The sequence below is a fragment of the Chelonoidis abingdonii genome, chromosome 3 (genome assembly GCF_003597395.2).
Source record: "Chelonoidis abingdonii isolate Lonesome George chromosome 3, CheloAbing_2.0, whole genome shotgun sequence".
NCBI classification, from domain to species: domain Eukaryota; kingdom Metazoa; phylum Chordata; order Testudines; family Testudinidae; genus Chelonoidis; species Chelonoidis abingdonii.
In genome coordinates this window covers 64719387-64732835 of record NC_133771.1, presented here as the reverse complement: position 1 = coordinate 64732835, position 13449 = coordinate 64719387, and the positions used below count along the sequence as shown (strand labels likewise).

Genomic DNA, 13449 nt, shown 5'->3' with positions numbered 1-13449 from the left:
TCAACAAAGCTTTCCAGTTAAAACTAATTAGTTTTTAACAAATTTCATAACTATAAACTGGTTAAAAGAAATCCAGGTCAATTTTTGTAACAAACTAAAAGGCTACCTAATAATTAAAATATAAGGCTGTACTTCAGTGAAAAAACTCAAATTCAAGCAATTTACAGTTTTAAAAAAGATCAAAAGAAAATTACTTCTCTAAACAGGTTTATAATGCCAATCTGTGCAAGCAAAATGGAAATTTGAGTTATTCTTGCCTTCCAGATAAATAGTGTCCACAACTAATCTTTTTAAAGAAGCCCTTTTACCTAACAGTAATGGTACTGGTTTTCTGTTCAATTTTAATTTTAGACCTAAAACCTGTGGACATTTAAACACAGGAAGAGTTCTGTTAAACTCAATGAGTGAAATTGTGACCTCAGTGAAATCAACAGAAGTTTTGCCATTGACTTTAATGGGGCTGGGAATTCACCCAATGACGTTAATCCATATGCATAAACTTCCTCAGAACTGGGACCATAGGTAATTCTCTGAATGTACAACAAATCAAGTATGTGCTTAATCCAGGATGGCTTCTCTCTCGTTTACTATGTAACTATGTAAATTTCATTTACTTAACATTGCAAGGGGATAACTTTCTTGCACTCAGATTAAGAACAGTTGTCTAGAATTTGTTAACTTTAACAAAATGGATCTCTGTCTCAGATCCGATTTGCCAAATCCATTTCTATAGTGAAGATAAGACCCCATAAAATATGTGATTATAAAACTACGAACAACTTTTATCATAGGCAACATATTACTATTTTAAAAAATATATTTATATTTGAAAACCTTGGCTACAGCACCCCCAGGAGAGGAATCCACAGCAGGGGCTGATGAAAATATAACAACGGACCCAAATTCCACTCAGTGTATGCATGTGGCTCCTTTTACTTCAATAGGAGCAGCATGAGAAGATCAAAAGCAGAATTTGGTTCACAAAATTCCTTTTTTTAGCATTTGCTTTTTAATATAAACACAGCCGCAGAGCTCTGAGTGGAGTATGTGTAAATTGAGACAATGCTAATTAAGTGAAGGGAAATCATCTCTCTTCAAAAAAGCAGTAACAGTTGACAGAGCTATGGATGTCAGTCCTGCAGAATTATCCCTGTGCCTCTTTATTCACACCTGACCTGAGCCAGCAGTCTTCCAATTTCACAAACTACTGTACTTGTTATAGTAGCATATGGGAATTGTTACACATAGGATAGTCACTATATGGAGAGTGGGTCACCTTTGTGCTCACTTCCATGCTTACAAGCAAAAACACCCTTCCAGCACACGGGTATTTGACAGGCGTCTTAGCCACCACCAAATATAGCCCGGGCATTCCAGTAACTGCAGGAAAGCTGTCCGTCACACTTAGCGGCCATGTGCCATTTGCCCAGCGAAGCCAGAATACTTACTGGAATAGCACAGTCAAATGACCATCAAATTGTTTTGGAAGAAAGCTCCAAGGGTTAAGCAGAAGCTACATTTATGAAGTTCAGTAACTTGTTATTTTAACAGGGCAAAGGGATTCCCATTGCTAAATGCAATTAGACTAGATTACAGACAATCCATTTGCTAAGCGGTCTACTCTCAATTTCAATTTTTAAAAAATGGTTAAGTCATAGCACACTGGGCTCTGCTACATCAGGGTAATCCCCAGGGGCAGTTTCTGCTTCCCTTATTCACACTGAATAGTAACTGATGCTTCTTTGATCCTGCAAGGGGTCAGATACTGTGGCCTTATCCAGCAAAGCATTTATACACTGGCTTTACTTTAAACATGTGAGCAATCCCATGGTCTTTAACAGATTTCACCTTCAAGGCACAGCGACACTGCTGTGTTTAAGTTATTTGCAAGATCGAGCCCTACCTCTAGAAGTAGTTCTACCAACATCAGTGGGCTAATGGTGGAGTTGAATTCTATTCAAAGTGATTAAGGAAAGAAGAATTAGACCCATAACTTTGGAAATATTTTAAAACAGACAAATGATGAGCTCTAAAATTTGAGGTGGAAAGTCATACCCAAATAACAGATATTACGTAATGGCTTTGTATGATGTCTTTTCAACTGCGATACGCACAAATTTGACACACACCTCGCATGTTAAAGTGTACTTGCCAACAAAATAATTGTTTTCAAACACATCAACAGAACAATTTTATTGCAGTATGTGGGGGGGGACCACCTACAGATGTCAAGACAGCATCAGTTTTCAGTTCTCTCCCCTCCCCATTAACCATTGTTGTTTTTTTTAAACAGCCAATCGTAATGTGAACGTTTTATGAAAGAGCTTAGTAGCCCATATATATTGCAATAAACATGTTCTAGCATAGACAGCACAGTAAATATACTGAGCAGAAATCTGCAGTTTTTGGCATAGACCAAGTTCTTCATGCTGTTTTTCCATCTTCTGTATTGTAACTAGCACCACTTTCTATTAACCATCAAAACTATAACTGTCATGATAAACTAATTTTATCCAGACTGCAGTAGTTGAAGATTTAAAGGATTCACATACTTGCCAGATCCCCTTCCATGACCATACAGATTTTATACTTCCATTCCTCAACATCCACCCATCTTCAAAGTTAAATAGATTATTTGCTAGAATACCAAAGCCAGTGAAAATGTAATCCATATATAAATGTGAAACATCAAGAGTGGGCATTTTTTTTAAAAAAAAAAAAGGAGTATCATCTCACCCTTTATCTCATTTTGTGTACACATTAATTTCACATCTTTGGAAAGCACCTCTTCCATGGCAAGCAAAATATTGAGGATTCGCATTGGCTTTTTAATCACAGTGATCCATTAGGAAAGCAGTCATGTGCTGAACAAGGTTTTTCATCCAGATGTGCTTGTTGAATCTTCAAAGAATTTTTCTAGGGTTCTGACTCCTGTTTAAAAGATGAGGGACAAAATCAACTAACTGTGTAGTTCTTTATTCTTCTTTGGATCTGGGGAAACTTATTACAGCTTGAACTCATATTTGTTCATACAAGTATAACTGGATGAACAAATATACCTTCCAAATATAAAGTTAGAGGACTGTGAATTTGCAATTACAACTGAAATTTTCCACATCAAATACAGTACCTGAACATTCCCATGCAATATCTAAGGGACACCAACAACTGGAAGATCACATTTCTATCTGGAATCGTTACCCACTTTTATTACAAGTAACACCCAAGATCACTGTATAACTGCAAGAACCTAGCAACACCGTAACATTAATGTTTGGTTACTTTTGTATGCCTGGCAGCCTGTCTGGTCAGTTTCAAAGTTTAGTTGATGGCCAGCTGCACTTCTTTCCTCAGGTTTTAAAACTAGATCATTCACATACTGTTCTGGGGGAATTCAAATGCACACTCTTCTCCAGGCCTGCAACATGGTGCTTTCCAATAACACAGCAATGAGCAGCTGCTATTTCTCATTTGGGGGCCAGAAGGGAATCTTTCCTGGCACTCTGGCTTGAAGTAAGGAAAACCAAAGAGGTGGCTGCCAGAGGAATCTCCTTCTGCACTTCCTCACCCCCTGCACAGTATTCAGGAATAACAAGTCTTTAGAATAAGGGAATCCTTCTTTATGGAGATCTATTTATTCATAGAAAACCATGGGCCAGGATTTGGCCCTGACATAGCACTTGTGGCAAGAGGAGAATAAATTCAAAGGATCCGAGGGGGAAAAACACTTGGCCAGCTGTTTGGCCCATTGCACAAAGGATCCTCATACAGTGAGACAATGAGATAGTCCAGGATCACAACAGGTAAACCAGTACTATATCAGGAATTATATTGTCTACTCAATAGAGATGCTAACTGCAAGTGACTGGTGCCATGCATCCATGCACTTCCTGCTACATACATACTTCCTCCAAGTTTCAACGTCCCATAAGGAATTGCTACAATCAAGTGGCTTCACCAACATCCTGAATCAGTTAAGTGATTTTTTTAAACACCTACTGACCAAATGTTGACCAATGTTAGCTGTTTTTCCAGACTAATATTTCCAAAGCAAAACAAAGATGTTTTTGCATCCTTAGCTGCACTTATGTCATTAAGGGGCAAGCTCTGCTGATACAGATACAGGGGCAAGCTGCTGATACAGGGGCAAGCTCTGCTGATAAATCCTGAACAGCCCCTCTGAAATCAATGGAGTCACTTTGGATTTACACTGGTGTAACACAGCAGCATTTTGCCCTTAATGTGTAATCGGCAGAAGATAACTATAGCTTCTATTATATATCAGAAATTAAAACAGGTAAGATTTTTTTTGGTCTAAAATGCTTTTCTGTTTATTGTTCCAATTTCACATAGCTCACTAGTGTAATATTGGCAAGGAAAGAGAGAGAGAGAGAGAGAGAGAGAGAGAGGAGCATCAGCATGAACATGCTGACCTGTCAACTTCTCTCAAAGTAAATTCAAGCTGAAGATCGCAAGAGGAGTCATAAAGATCTGTAAATGCAATATTCACCTTTGATGCCAAGCTAGGTTTCAGCCCTAGAAAGGAGAAGACTGTGTTGCTTTCCTTTGCTTCAAAAAAGCAATCATAATCCTAGAGAAAAGAGAGGAGAAAAGATTAACATTTCAAAAGGTGTTTTTCCACATTATATTTTTAGATTCTATGCTATCAAAGTTCTGGTTGATATGTAGCTACGCTGGGGAAAACAGTCAAATGCTTGCTCCTGTTCTGCTGTATAACCCAGACAATTATTCTAAATGTAATTAGAATTCCAGAACCAGCGGAAGAGTTCAGTCTCTCATTTAGGTTCTCTGTAGTTTTCCGTTTCTTTCAGATATCAAATAAAGCCTCCAGCATCTGTATGGCCAAATGAATGATCTATCTAGTGCAGTATCCTGCCTCTGACAGTGGACAGTACTAGATGTTTCAGAGGGAATGAACAGAAAAGGGCAATTTTGAGTGATCCATTCCTGTAGTTCAGACCCAATTGCTGGCATTTGGAGGTTGAGGGACACCTGGAATATCGGGTTGCGTCCCTGACTATCTTGGCTAATAGCCATTGGATGGACCTATCCTCCATGAAAGGATCTAATTCTTTTTTGAACCCATTTATAATTTATGCTTTTGGACTTCAAACATCCCCTGGCAATGAGGTCCACCGGCTGACTCTGTGTTGTGTGAAGAAGTATTTCCTCATATTTGTTTGTTTTTTAAAATCACTATTTGCGTATACAAGAAATGTCTGAAAGGTTCTTGGGGCCAGGTTTTTTAAAGATATATAAACACCTAAAGATGCAGATAGGTTCCTAGTGGGATTTTCAATCTGCATCTTGAGGCACCTAAATATCTTTTAAAAATTGGCCCGGGCTGAGTTTCATATTTATCAGCTCAACTCCTTGAACAATCCTATTCTCATGGAACAGATACTTAAACACTCTACCCTTTGAAACCAGCAATCATTAGCCAGTAATTTAGACAGTATGAAATTACTGTATCCTTTTAGAAAAATAAGTGACAACATATTTTCAGACTTGGCCAGTGAACAAGTTTCTACTGTAGCACAGATCTATTCCTTAGGTCATTCTGGTTTTCCCTGACTATGTACAAGTTGATACTACAGGGGAACCATTCATGAATTGTCTTCTGGTGCCTTTGATCTTGTTTAGGTTAAATATCTTGCTTATGCAATAGAACAAAGACAGATCTGAAGAACAATAAATAGGGTTGCCAATAGTGCCTTATTACAAGGGATGTCCCTTATTTTTTCATTTCTGTACAAGATCTGGAGTTGCTGAGTGCTGCAAAAAGCAGCAAGAAATACCCCTGGCAAACGTGGGTGAGTACTAATTATTATTATTAATAATAATGATAACATCAGGAGCAGGAGTGGAGCCAGATTGCTAAGGAAACAGTCTCTTATTTTTTAAATACAATGTTGGTAACTCTAGCAATAAGTAAAGAGACGGGATTTAAAGCAGACTTACAAAGAAAACTGTGCTGATCTAAAATGGTTCTGCAGATTTATGAAAATTGAAGGGATTGCTGTGTGACAAATCAACATGTGATGTATAACTCTTTAATCTATTAAGTTAAATTAATTTTTAGTAGGTCAAAGGCCAAGCACTTCTCGAGCTCCTGATGAATATACAGCTCTCCATTCTTGTCTATCCACTACATAGCTAGACCACCCACAGATTTTAAGGTGAGGGCAAGAGCTAACAGATTTGGCACAAGACTGGGAGTCAGGAAGTTCTCTGGCTCTGTTCCAGAGCTGAAGTGTGACCAAGGGCAATCTTGTACAGCTTCCTTCCCTCCCACCTAAATCTAGAAAATGGGAATACCAACGTTTATCTAACTACTTATGAGTTGGACACAAGGCTGGTAGAATACCTAATGTCTATACGCCATTTTTCAAAAATAAAGCATAATGCAAGTGCTAAGTAGAATTTACTATTAATTCTCATATTTCTTAGCTATCAGTTACTCCAAAAATCAAAAGTATAAACACAGTAGGGTTTGGGATGAATCCCTTTATGATACTGAATGATCACAAATACACACTGCATTATTTACTTAGCTCAGCTTTGAAGGATTCTCCAAAAACTTCTCAGCCCAAGTAAAAAAAAATCTACTAGCCCATCTCTAAAACCGAATGCTAACATGAACAGCATCCATGTTTCCATATACTCACATCTCAGCCACACAACACACTCATCCTCAGTTCTCTCACTTGAGCAACATATTCATCACTTCTCTTCCACCAATCGAGGAGTAGATGTGGCCCAGAGGCAGACCCCCTATTACATGGGTGCATCAAGTCTGTTCCAACATTAGACTCTTGGCCCGTCAAGCCCTTGCAGCTGCACAGAAATGGACCAAATGGCAAATGATCTCTACAGCCAACCATTTTGCTAATTGCTGAAAAGACTCCTTCAGAACCCTTCTGACAGCATTCCACTGACTTTTTATAATTCTGTATTTAAAAGCATCCAGTTAACCCCTTTCTTGCTTCACCATAGTAGCTGTTAATGTATCTTCCCCAGTTTCCCCCAACACCTCCCAAAAAGTAAAGCAAAGGTCAAACAAAAAACTTAAGTATTTTCACAGCAAGGCCAACAAAACAAATCTGGAGTTTTTAGATCATCGTCTGGAGATATTGGACCTGATGCAGCAAAACACTCAAGAACGTGCTTAGATTTAAACACATTTGTAGACCAATTTATTTCAAAAGGCCTTCTTGGGTGCTTAGAGTTAAGCATGTGCTTGAATGCTTTGCTGGATTGCAACCATTATGAGCCAAACTATGTGTCACGTTTCTCCCAAAAGAGAACTTCACGTCAATTTTCAAGACACGCTAACTTTAAAATTCCATTTCTGTTTTTTACAAAACTTCCCATACAGATTCCCTGGGAGGAGGGCATGCAAAATTCAATTATTTTTCAAGGAATTTAAACTGGGGGGGGGGGAAGGGTTTAAATCAGGTCCATAACAATTAGCTAGTTTCATCCTGAATTATAGATCAGCTAAGGCTATTGTATAACTTGTTTCTATTTTTTTTCCCTACCATATCTGTAGGCGTCTAGGACTCTGCTGTCTTCAAAGGACAGCTGCCATTTTGTGAGATAGATTTGGGGAAACATTTTAGAGGAAATGTAATTTGTTATCTCATGAAGACTTTACTTCTGTCATTTCTTGTTTGTTCTTTCCCTCCATCTAAAATAAAAATATATTCTGACTGAACATATATAACTACTGTTTATATAGAGAGAACATAACACCACTGAAGTTAATGGTCATTGTACAGCTGTGTGAAAGTGCAGAATTTTATCAAGATGCTCTCTGGATAAAGAGACTAGAACACATGACTGGTGTAGGCAGAAAGCTTTGGGCTGGGGTAAAGAATGTTTTCTGCAATGCTGTAGGCCGAGGTAATTCAATATTCTATAACTAAACTTTATGTCTAATGACACTTTCCATTTATTCAGGATCCATGTAAGCATGCTTCTTTATTTCTACCCATCTCTCAATTCAATGTTTTACTTTATTTGTGATGTACAATTTCATTTACGTTTGGCTAATGTGAAGTTATCTAGGACAGTTGTTTGCTTTCACCCTCCGAAGGAGTTAAGGTACTAAAAGACAGCAAAGGAGTACTGTAGATCAGGGATCGGCAACCTTTAGCAGGCGGCCCATCAGGGAAATCTGCTGGTGGGCCGGGACAGTTTATTTACCTGCAGCGTCCGCAGGTTTGGCCAATCACAGCTCCCCACTGGCTGCGGTTCGCTGTTCCAGGCCAATGGGGGCTGCAGGAAGCGGTGCGGGCCAAGGGATGTGTTTAGACTTAAACATCCGAAGTGAAAAGAAATTGTTTCACATATGCATTTAAGCCATTGAGTTCTGAGAGCTTGACTGGAGAATCTACATAAACAAATCGGCTATAGGTTCAACTTGGCTATATTAAACGGATAAGCTATAAGTATTCTGTTTTGTTTTTTTAAAAGGTGGCTTATTATAAATATCCACATTCCTATTACTTCAGTAGAAAACATTTGCAGAACTGGCTTTGAGACCACTGTTGTATTATATTACTTGTCTTGCTTTCCTCTTCCTTCAGCAGGAAAGTGTTGTGTGATCCAGGAGACAGCATCTGTGAATGGAATTCAGAACAACAGAGGTTTACTCCCACCTCTGACTACCTTGCTGTGTAACCTTGGGAAAGTCACTTAACTTTTGTAAAGTGCTTTGATACCTTCATATCAAAAAGCATTCTTTAAGTGCTAATTATTATAAAAATGACCCAGGGCGGATTTAATATGTTGCCACCCCCTGCCCTGCAGAAGAATTTGGAATTACCCATTTTGGTTCTGAAAAGTATTTTCAAGTTAAAAACAGTGGGCAAGACCAAACTAGCAGATGTTTGAAAGAGAATAAAATCAGCTTACATAGTTAACTAGTTATTCATCTAACGCAGGGCAGAACACTTTGAGGCATGAAAAATAATTAGCCAACAACATGCTTCTCACTATATAACTATGTTAAAAGCTATAAAGATGCTATGACACATTTATACTGAGTTGAAGAAATCGTCATTGCTTAATAATTTAGCTGGTCAAAAAAATTTGGAAAGAAGTTTTGTTGGAAGATGCAGGAAAGTTTTAAATCTGATTTTTAATTCTAATTCAGGATGAAAGAAATTTTGAAGTGTCAGATTTTGAGTTTTGACCAGTTCTGTTTAATTGTATGCAAGTGGTAACTTTGTAAACTACTGCTGACCATAAATACATTTAAAAGCATTATTATCAAGGTTGACAAAATTTGGCCTGCCTAAATAAATATAACCCTATAATCATTATTTTGTGTCTGATTTTATATATATAAAAGCACATGCACAAAAATAATACAAGGTATGTTATAAGTGCCTCTACAATATTAACATTACTAATATGAGAATACCAATGCAGTTTTGGGCTGCTTACATAAAGGTATCACATAACAGACCAGGGAAGAGATAATCCTGTGTAGATCAGTGAGATTAGTCGTCTCCAAAGAGGATCCTTCGGGGTGCGTGGCAGGAGGAGCGCCGCTGGAGCAGCGCCCCTTCCCGCCCCCTTCAGCAATTCGGCCAGGAGTCCAAGCAGCTTTCCCCGCCCCCCCTCGGCAGTTCGGCTACATTTAGACTACATTTCTGTAGTGCTGACAATTCATTGCCACATCATGCAGTATATTTAGATTCAAACTCCATAAAGGAAATACCTGAGAAAGGAACACAGCTTCTAAGAATACAATTCTACTTGATAATACAAAATGGTGAATTTTGGAAGTAAACTATTCATCATAAATCTGTTATGTTGTCCTTTTGTTAATGGTATGGTTAAAACAAAAGCTACTATGTCCTAATTTTGACATGTTCACTCATGTTGCTTATCACTTTACTCTTAGAACAGTTCCATTGCAATCAGTGATGCTACAAAACATAAGAGCTGAGTAACGGGATCAGTATCTAATCCTCAATAAACATCAGTATGATAGTTTTTTATTCAACTTTGATTAAGATTAGATAAATTTAAGAAATTACAAAAAGCCAACATAAATTCTTAAGATTTTTCTGGTTTTTTAAAACTACACAAGAGGATCCTTTGGGGTGCATGGCAGAGGAGCACCGCCACTTTTCCCCCCCTCCTTCAGCAGTTTGGCTTTTTTCTTTTTTTTTTTGCTTCGACAGTTTGGCCGGGAGCAGGGGATGCATGCTCAAAAATTTTTTACTGATGGGGTGCACGATTAAAAAAGTTTGGAAACCACTGGTCTAGATAACACTGAGGAGACCACACTGTATGCATTGCATGTATAAATATAGCATTGATAATATCCCTTTCAATGTATTTATGTTTATTAGTATTTTACAAAGTTAGTAATTATGTCCTATTAATGCAGAAAATTCTGGAGACTTCAGTGGCAGGCAAATGTCAATAAAACTCAGTGAACAGAGAAGACCAACAAGAATGATTAATGAACTGGACAAACTCACTTACGAAGAAAGACTTAAATAAAATACATGTAACATCTAAGGAGGCTAGGAAAACAGTCTACAAGTAACTGAAGACGGCAGGTTAGAGGAAAGAGTGATTGTTTAGGATGGTTTAAAGGGGATAAAAGAATAATGAGATCAGGGCGGCCGAGGGGCGGCGGGGGCAAGTGGGGCAATTTGCCCCAGGCGCCACAGGGACCCCACAAGCCGCTCTGGGTGTTTGGCAGCACTTCTGCGGCGGGCCCTTCTCTCGCTCCGGGTCTTCAGCGGTGGGTCCTTCAGTGCAGCGGAAGACTCAGAGAAAGTGAAGGACCTGCTGCTGAAGTGCTGCCGAAGCCTTCAAGCACCGCCCGGTGAGTACAAGCGCAGGGAAAAAAAAAAAAAAGAAAAGAAAAAAGCCACAATCGGTGGCAGCTCTACCGCCACCGCTTCATTCTTTCGCAGCAATTCAGCGGCAATTCGGCCCTGGGTCCTTCCCTCCAAGAGGGACCCGCCACTGAATTGCTGCCGAAGACCCAGCCCTGCCCCAGGCCCCCTGAATCCTCTGGGCAGCCCTGAATGAGATGAAAGTAAGCTAAGGAAAAAGCAGTTCAGTGTTGTTAAAAACAGATGCTATGCAGCAAAAAACAAGTTACAGAAGACCATTCACACGTTTTATGGGCACCAAATCAAAGCAAACATTTTCAGTAGGTTCCACATATGAATACCAAATGAATATATGTCTGCTTATTAACAATAAATATGTTATAAGGGGCACTGTAGAGGCTGTAAATAGTAGTTGTAAATAATTTTTCCCCAATATATTTCTTTTAAAACGAAAAGAATTTTGATTTTTTTTTTTTATAGTGAACAAAAGCAACCCACTTACCATTAGATGAACAAATCTGCAGCAGTTATCAGGTGTTTAGCTTTACTTACCAGGATGCATGAAAAGTTAAACAAAAAAACAAAAACTAAAAATCTAGCTTCCCCGTGTATTATAATAGAGACTTAAAAAAAACAGCATAAGCATAATTATAGGAGGACTTAAAAGGGAAACCTATTCCAATGCCTTATTTTGTAAACAGTCTCACTTTGGCAACCATTTATTTGCATTAAATATGATTGTCATATCAGAACTCTAACAAAAGATACAAGGCAACTGATCTTACACAAATAGTAAAAGGCAAGGGGGGGAGACTCTTAACTGAAATAAACCAAATCAGCAGTTTTGCTTCTCACTGAGTTAATACTGTATGTCACTGAGAATAAGACATCAGCATCCTGACTGAAAGAGCAATTCAGTTCAGTGGGACAGATGACACATACACATTGATCTGATTAGGGTTACAATGGAAAGCTCCTATTCAGCACAGCTCTCTCAGGAGACTGAGTTGATATAAAAAAAAAAAAGAAAAGATTCTGTCTGTACAACACAGAGCAGTCTAAAAATAAGTCTCCAATTAGCCAACCTTCCAATAAGATCTCTAAGCTACGATTCTTAAGAGATAACATAACATAAGCAATCTACTACTCACACAAAGGTTAGATATTTTTCACGAATCTCCTTAGTTGGTAAGCTTCCAAAAACAAAGCCTTTATTAAATGCTTGGGGATAGATGTTAGAAATAACTCTGCTACATGGACAATAGATAACACACTCTAACTTAGGGTATGCCCACACTACAAAATTAAGTCGACATAAGTTACAGCAACGTACGGCCACCGCACTAATTAAATGGCTTTTGCACATCCATGCTGTGCTTGTTTTGGGGTGCATGTCCTCACCAGGAGCACTTGCACCAATTTAACTCTCAGTGTGGGGCATCGTGGGACAGCTTCTGAAAGGCAGCAACAGTCAACATAAGCAACATGTCTACACTGACACTGCATTGACATAACTACAGCAGCATTGACACTACGCCTCTCGTGGAGGTGGATTTATTAAATTGGTGTAGTGGGTACATTTATTGGTGGGAGTGACATTTTAGTGTAGACACTTACAGAGTTAGGTCAACGTAAACTGTAGTCTGTGGCACCTTATAGATTAACAGATGTATTGGCGCATGCGTCTGACGAAGTGGGTATTCACCCATGAAAGCTTATGCTCCAATACATCTTTTAGTCTATAAGGTGCCACAGGAGACTCTGTTGCTTTCTGCAGATCCAGACTAACATAGCTACCTCTCTGATAAGTAAGCTGTAGCGTAGACCAGGCCTTACTGATGTCCACCAATAATATATTCAGCAACAACAAAACATTATCTAGCAGCCTTCAAATATCACAGCACTTAATGACCAGTGAAGTAGTATCATTGTTCCCCATCTATAATATAAGGATCTGAAGCACAAAGAGGCTGTGCAAGATCAAACAATAAGGCCCCAATCTTGCAATGGATTCAGCACAGTGCCCCCCCGTGACTTCAACGTGACTGCTTAGGAGGCCACTGATGCAGAATGTATTGTGGGATCGGGGCCTGCATCAGTGGAAGTGCCAGGAATACCATGGGTCTCTTGACTCCCAGATCTCTGTGCTCTCCAATGCATTCTGCTGTCACTGTAGGGAGAATTTGTTTTGATAAGATCATTACTAAATTAAAATTACAAATGCAAAGCCTGTGTCTTTTGGGAAGGTGGCAGTTGTCTTGTTTTAAAGATAGGTGATGAATGACGAACTATGGTAACCTTCCTCTTACCCAAGACTGCTGTTAAAGATATGTTACCCATAGTACTAGCGTGTTTGCACACATTTGAAATGATGACAATTTCCCTAAAAGTATATAATTTGAATACACTAGCTGTAACTTTAAAAGAGATGAATTAAAAACAAACAAAAAAAAACAAAACCCATCACCACCAACAAAATCCAGACTTTTTCTTAGAACATTTTACCCAATATTGGTGTAAGTTACTTCAGAGCACTATAAAAAGGAAAAGGGAATTTTTT

General features: G+C 38.6%; 1 protein-coding gene across 1 annotated transcript in view; it reads right to left on the bottom strand.

Annotated features, from left to right (window-relative positions):
• Positions 1-2714: 2714 nt before the first annotated feature.
• The window catches only part of SH3BGRL2 (SH3 domain binding glutamate rich protein like 2), a 53429-nt gene continuing 42694 nt past the window's right edge, over positions 2715-13449 (bottom strand). Inside the window, exons 3-4 of the mRNA XM_032774988.1 lie at positions 4511-4591; positions 2715-2931 (exon numbers count right to left, since the gene is read on the bottom strand). Of these exons, the coding sequence (XP_032630879.1) occupies positions 2917-2931; positions 4511-4591 (96 nt within the window). The 3' untranslated portion in view covers positions 2715-2916. The remainder of the gene's footprint in view (positions 2932-4510; positions 4592-13449) is intronic.